A 7657-nucleotide genomic window follows, 5' to 3' on the forward strand; every position below is an offset into this window, starting at 1 on the left:
CACCGATGTTTTAGTTGTTGCTAGGTAATGCTTGCACTAGCCAAGGACTTTTCAGCTTCCCATGCTCTACCAACTGAGAAGGCTGGAGCTGCACAAGAAGCTGGGAGGGGGCACAGCCAAACTGGCCAAAGGGACATTCCATACCATGTGATGTCATGCTCAGTACATAAACTGGGGGAAGCTGGCTGGGGGGGCCACTGCTTGGGGACTGGCTGAGCATCAGTTGGCAGGTGGTGAGCAATTGTACCGTGCATCACTTGCTTTGTGTATTATTATCATACTCTTATTATCATTTTATTTCATTTATTAAACTGTTTTTATCTCAACCCACGAGTTTCTCTCACTTATGCTCTTCCAATTCTCTCCCCCATCCCACCGGGTGGGGGGGGAGTGAGCGAGCGGCTGTGTGGTGCTTAGTTGCCGACTGAGGTTAAACCACGACAACACTGTGCAGAAAAGCTCTGTGTGCAAAGATTAGTTACACTTAACCAGATAATGAGAAGAATATAGTGTTGATTCAGATCACATTTAGTGATCTTACCTACTACAAACAATGTGGCCTCCTTTAATCATCCAATTTGCCCAATTAACACAGAAATACTTCCTCAGGTATCCAGAATAAACATCCTATAACAAAGGGTTCACTCTGATCTTTGTCATTAAAGGAATATAAGCTCCCTAAATAAGCTAATCCATATGATCATATCACAAGTTTAGATCTCTCCTAGGGATATGAGAAACATCGTAACACCTGCAGAAATGGAACAAACAGCAAGACTAAGTGAAGGTTAAAATTAGGAAAGGTTATGGAAGAATATTGTGTCCTTTGTTTACCTGAAAGTGACCTCTATTAAGAAGTCCTTAGCTCCTCTTTTTCTTTTGACTTTATGCCAGTTGAGTGCATTGGGTTGGAATCTGAAATTGAAAACTGGTGAGACTTTTCTAGCAGAAAGTCGTAGGCCTAAGTAACATGAGTCGACTCGCATAAGTAATAATGTGATTTCTAACCAGTGATGCCATTACAACCTGCAAGTCACTCTGATAATATGACCATTGTTGCCATGAAGCAACTTGTCTCAAATTCCTTCCTTATTCAACAGGGTGAAGACTTGGGATCATCTTATAATGCAGGACTGAATTCTTCTCTGCTCCTCTCATTGCTTAACTACTCTAACCATCTGGTAATTACTGAATAGGCTGCAACCCCACTCAATATGTGGATAGGGTTATTTTAATCCCTTGGGCACCTGGACCTCCATTGAGTTCATCCCCCTTTCTTAATTCTTCAGTGTCAGGCCGTGAGAGCCTTCAGGCCAGAGCTAGCACCCTATAAGCAGTAGCAGAACCTCATAACCTCATACCCATTATTTATCACAGCCTTTGAAAGGGTGAGACTGTAATCTAGCCTGTTTGCATTTCATTGCAAGTGTTTCTGGAAATAAGTGTCCAAGCTTCACAGGGTTATTACTGTTGTTGCTGTCTGAAAAAGAGATGCTTTAACAGCATCACATAGACCTGACAAGAGGAAGTTCCAAAATCCATTTTGAAATACAGTACAGTCCCGCTCAACTCTGGTTGGCCTTTCAAGTGTTCTTCACCTGGGCTCCAAGAACAACTTCTGCCAATTTCATATGGTAACTATTCAAAGGCATCTTGCATCTTCATCAAAACAAGCATTTATTTTGAAATATTATTATCGCAATATATTTTGTAGGTATGCATCTATGTGCCCACTTAGTTTATTACACCTTCTTACATTACTACTTCTCTAACGAGTACTTAAGATCTCTTGAACTTATTTCGGTAGCAAACCAACTATATGTCCAGGTTTGCTCACCCATGATTTGTTCCTGCGATCTTCTAACATGTTTATTAGGAATAAAACAAGTATAGCTGAAAATAATTTATATAATGTGAAGTCCTTCAGCATGAAGTGAGATGCAGTCACTAAAGAACAGCTCTACCCTTGGAGCACAAAGAGGTAACTGCAAAGAAAGCATCTATCTGTATCCCATATAAAGATACTATCTTTACATGTATCCCATGTAAAGATACTAAATCAGAGAGACATCTAAATTAAAGTTTTTTCCACAAAAGTGAAAGCAAGCCAACACATTCAAGAACACGTCTGACTACTCAAATTACTATGCACATCAACCTTGAAATATTTGATTTTTGTTTTAACCATCACGTCAATCCAGTTGCTCCAACTAAATTTTGACCTCACTGTAATACACCATTATCATCAATACACTATTAATTCTTGAAGATTTATGACTGATGTGGACCTTCCTATCAGTATTTTTCTGTAAAACAGTAAGCACTTCCTAGTGTTGGAATTCTGTATTTTGTTACTTTTTTTTTTTAATTTTTCATGCCATGTCTTAATGGTAATCACTGAAGACAAGTTTCCTTTCAGGATATTCATTATTAGATTTACTTGGACAGAAAAGTTGAAGCATGAAAGATTAATTTAGAGATCTTAAAGTGATCAAGTTTTACTTAAGCTAGATAGGTACAAGGTCCAGCCTGTTCCCTCAGTTCTTACGATTCCACATATTTACCAACATTGGCCCAAACAGTTTCAGAGCTCCAGCGAGTCATTTACAGAAATAGACAAAGACTTCCTAGTTTTCAAGGTTCTTTAAAAGATGACATATTTTAAAAACTTTATGCAAGCATAGAAGAGAGGTCTGCCTGAAGGTTATCAAACTACTAAAAAGATCAATTATTTTTAAACAAATCAGTAAATTTTATTCTGAAATGGAAAAGTGAAAAAAACCAAAGTAGTTTAGGATAAGAATTTGCAAGAAACATCAACTAGACCTAGAGCCATGCATAAAAGACTAGAAGGTATACTTAAAATTGAACATTTTAACTTGCTGTCAACATTCTACAAATTTTATATTTTGTAACTCTGCATAATCCCCATTGCACACTTTCTCTAGAAAGCTTTGAGGTTTTTGACTATGGGAGAACTAAAACAAATATTTCTTGCGTTATCTTTTATCTTTCAACTTCATAGTCTTTGAAAGCATCTGCCTGTAACAGCACAAGTTTTCTGTGATACAGGCTTCAACAGGATGCGATACAGCCTTGAAATGAGGACAGAGCTCTCGTTACACCAGGATGCAAAATTTTCCTTCTTGAGATTCTGAGGTGAGTGAGTAGGATATAATTTTAATCCTCCAATACTAAGAGCCTTCCAGTTAGCTGCAGATTTTCTGCTCTGGTGCATCTTTTGAAATCAGCACACACACACTGTAAGGGACAAGTATCTTACTATAGTAACAGTGACTTTAAACATTAAAGACTCATGCCTGCTACAGCATTTCAACACAAGAAAATTTGAAGTGTTTAACCTGTTAGGAATTTTCAACAGTAGATTGAAACTTACTTCTAAAAAAAATTTGTTTTGCCTGTCCCAGGTTCTTAATATGTGCTAGCTCCGAAGTTTTTTGGTTGGGGGAGTGTGGGGGGGTGTTTCCTTCGGGTTTTTTACTTCACATGAAAGACAGATTTGTGTGGAAGGAAGTTACAAGTTTAACAGCTATGTAAACTATGCATTAACTGCTGTAAGTTATTCTGATAAACATTTCAAAACTCAAATCCCATATTCCTGGGTACAAGAAACTAACACAAGAATTTATCTCTTGGTGTTTACCTGTACTATACCAACTTTTTTGTTCCATTGACATCTAAGACATTACATGGCTTTCTAAACTGCTTTCAGTTGACTAATACAACACAAAGGTAAAGAGAACTATTGCACAATAAATGACGCACCCATCATACAAAAATTCCACGTAAAACATGTTGGTTTATGTATACAGTTATAGGAAGCAAGAAAAAATGTTATTGCAACAAGAATTGACTGTAATAGGATGAAATTAAGTCCATTATAATCAGTTTTCTGTGTATGTCATAGAATAATTTCCATAGAGACATCACTAAACTGGAGAAAGAAGCTGATAACCTACCTTGTCGGTTTAAAAGGAGAAAAAAAAAAGCTTTACTATTTCATATATCCTCAGATTGGTGCAAATCCCAGTCCATGGGCAGAGCTATAGCAGCTTGCATCTCTCTTCAAATAGGAAGGGCCAAAACGAAACTATTGTTCTAAGCATTTAGAGCATGTTACTGAAACTCTTGCACAAAGCAGATCAGGTTGTTCTTTTGTTTTTAATATGTCTTTCACACACAGACAACAATGGATTCCATTTCTCACACAGCGTTTACCAGGATTTAAAAAGGAAACTTCCAAGTCTAAGTATTCCATTGTTTAAAGAGCTTAATAATCTTGATTTTATTTGCCTTCAAGTATGGGCAATCATCAATAATTTTTAAAGCATGTCTCCAGCAACATTGTCTTGCCAAAGCAAATACATCAGAAATGGAAAATCATTATGAAATATTTTTGCCCCATAGAAATATGAGTTAGAAAGAAACCAGGAAGTTTATCCTATTACATCTGCAGAGGGCAATGAAACCTAATTCTTGCCATCATAACTACATCCTCCTTTAAAAGCTTAGACATGTAATGTGTTAGCATGAGATACTTGATACCCATTTCATTCTCCCTCCTTCTATATTTGTTCTTCCCTTTCTTAAAGATTTCTTAAACAGTCCTTTGAGACCAATCAAGGTAGAGCTCCCTTACCCTGAAGGCCTGTATTAGCTATTTTAGGGTTTTTTCTTCACAAAAATAATTAAATGATGCAGACTATAACAGACAATTGAAGTTATTTCACATAAAAGCATAAGTAACTTACTAGATGGTCCACATTTCATACTGTGAAGTTTCCTGTTCTGAGATAAGGATATCGTAGTAGATGAAGCATTAGAAACTGCCATTCCAGACACCTTTCAGAAAGAATGAAGAAATCAGCATCTATAACCAAGAAACCTCAAAAAATCTCTTCACGGTCTATCAGTAAATTTACCATTTTTAGTAAGCTCACTGCTTCATATTGGCTTACTAAAAAGTTATCAGAAAACAAGAACTCAATACTTGGGGGGGTGGGGTGGGGGGGGTGGGGGGGGGGGGGGTGGAAAGAACCCGCAGGTTAGTTGTTAACAGCTTAAAAATCAGTCACAGTCACTAGTCATCCAACAGCTTCTAGGTCAATTGGAGGAACAACGTTCTTTCACACCATTTTACCCAAGGATGGTGCATAGTTTAGGTGTGAATATACGAGTTCCTTCCCATCTTCTTGCAAGTGCAAAGTTTTAGCATTTTACTTACAAATTTATGACCTTGTCTCCTCCATTTACAGAGAAGTGGGACTAGGTATAAACTCAGTTATTTGTACAAAGAGGTACTGTAGATAGTATTTTGGAAATTGCTTTTTAAGATGCAGCTTTGAATGCCCAGGTTCAAGGAAACTGGTGTACAAAGAACCCATCTTAGAGGAAGCATTTTAATGATGGAAAGAAATAGGACAGCACCTGAGCATGTATAACTTGTTTCTTCTCAAAGAAAAATTGTGGAGAATATTAAACAATAGCCAAGATAATTTGTGTATTACTCAGAAAATAATTTCCATACCAGAAAATATGCTTTAAGGAAATAATATTAACTTGTGGTTTTAATGCACACAAAACAACCAGTCATGTAAAATGTACTATCATGCAGAAGGGAAAGCAGTATCAGCATTGATCTATAAAGGTGCCTTGAAGAGTTCTTCAAAACTTAAATATTTACATTTCCTTAAAAAAAAAAAACAGCAATACATCAAATCACAACAGCTGATTCAGTCTATATCATCTACCTGAGAAAACAGAAGAGCAGACCCGCTTAGCCAAGTTACAAAAATCCACTGATATTTTGTCATGATGTGGTTATATTGCCATGCTCATGACAGGCAGAAGTATACCTCCTAACTAGTATGCCTTTGTTAAAACCACATTGCTCAACTTCTCCATAACCTCGTATCTTTGTTCTAGAACTACCTACATCTAGGCCGAGTAACATTTTTCTCAATTTAACATGAACTTTGCAATCCTCAGAAGCCAATGACTTATGAAAGTTTTTCCTTATTAATGAAGCAACTAATTACATTTACCTAGTTTACTTAATACAGTAACACAAATGTTACAGCCATTTCATATTATTTCTTCACTTCACCTCATGAAGAGCAGCAGCTATATCCTCTAAAACATTCATATTTCAGTGACACATTAATTATAGAATACAGTTTTCATTAAGGAAAATTCAGTGACAAACACAGTATCTGTTAATAAACAGCATTAGCTACAATGTATGATGTCTACAGTGATACAAATAACTGAGCAAAGTATTTCCAAAATAACATTATAAACAACACCAGCTATGTCTACATAATTTTACCTAAGAACTCAGATTTTTTGCATTTAATTTCCATGCCCTAGAGTTTTACCATTCAAATTTCTCAGTCCTGTGTACGATTCTGTAAAATATTTTTAAAATAGCAGGTGTTTTCTGTGTTCTAAATATCTACTTAGACATTTGACTGAAAACTGATCTCAGAAGCTATGTCATTAACTAAGTCTTCACGGACAAAAAATTCTGCAGAGGGCTTAACCACCATCGCTTAGTATTGCTTTAGCTCTTCCTCTTGAGGAAGCTTATTAAAAGAAAGAACATGTAAAAATGCATTATTGTTAGTTTTAGAGAGCTCAAATGGCTAGAACAACTACTCTTCAGGTTCTTACCTTTTTAAAACTAATATTGTATTTATTTTTTTCCGTTCTCCTAAGCATATTTCTCACTGAAGTTTTCTGCTCAGTAGGCTAGCACAGAAGGAAACAAAGAGCCTATTACTGTATCTTGAATTCTTGGGGGGGGAACCTCAATCCGCAAGCATTTGCTCTTATCGGTGGTTGATTTTGTTACCTGTTTGCAGTTATGTGGTACATTTTTCTCTCCACTAAGCTCTTCCCAGAAACAGTGGGGAGAAAGCAGAAAGAAAGGCGACTCCTCTGCAGAGCCATGAACAACAGCTACAAAGCAAGCTTTCTTCTTCCAACCCTCAAACAAGGGAGCAGGAACCGCACACCTTAATTACATTTTAGCAACACACCACAAGTGATATACTCGGGTTGCCAAGATAAACCACATTCAAAAACCAGTACTGAGTTGTAACAATCCAATAGTGCCAGCTCATTTACTTTTACTGAGAAGTGAAAAGGCTCCCAACAAAGTGATTATTGCTGGATGAGCCAGACCAGACATTGGCTTTCCTCGGAGCAAGAATGCTGCATGTAACTGTTTCTGAACGTGCTGAAGCTCTAGCTACCGTCTTCCCTCACTACTTAAACGCCTTTAAACCCCAAGTTTCCTTCCGTTCACGACTGACACTCTTTATGGCTGGGATAAAACACACATTCAACGCTGTTTGAAAGACAAATCTTGAAGAATCAAAGGGTAGAACCGCCATGCGAAATACTGACAGTATCATGGTAACGTACAGATATATTCAGGTAAGATATAAGAAACACATTATCCCGATGACAACCAGAACACCCAGCCCTCAGACCGGCGCCGCCAGCCACCCCTCAACAGGGGTCTCTCCAGACAGCGGGACAGCGCGGGAAAGCCAGGTGCCATCTTGGGTCACGAGCAACGGCACCCCGTCGCCTCTTCAGCCCTGGTCGCACCGCGGTTCGGGGCAACCGA

The 7657-nt window shown here is 37.7% G+C and overlaps 1 protein-coding gene across 1 annotated transcript in view; it reads right to left on the minus strand.

The window, feature by feature from the left end:
• OTOG (otogelin) overlaps positions 1-4854 on the minus strand; it is a 108761-nt gene extending 103907 nt beyond the window's left edge. Inside the window, exon 1 of the mRNA XM_009328550.1 lies at positions 4773-4854. Coding sequence (XP_009326825.1) covers positions 4773-4854 — 82 coding nt within the window. The remainder of the gene's footprint in view (positions 1-4772) is intronic.
• Positions 4855-7657: the final 2803 nt, after the last annotated feature.

This window comes from Pygoscelis adeliae, unplaced genomic scaffold (assembly GCF_000699105.1).
Source record: "Pygoscelis adeliae isolate BGI_AS28 unplaced genomic scaffold, ASM69910v1 Scaffold166, whole genome shotgun sequence".
Classification (NCBI taxonomy): Eukaryota; Metazoa; Chordata; class Aves; order Sphenisciformes; family Spheniscidae; genus Pygoscelis; species Pygoscelis adeliae.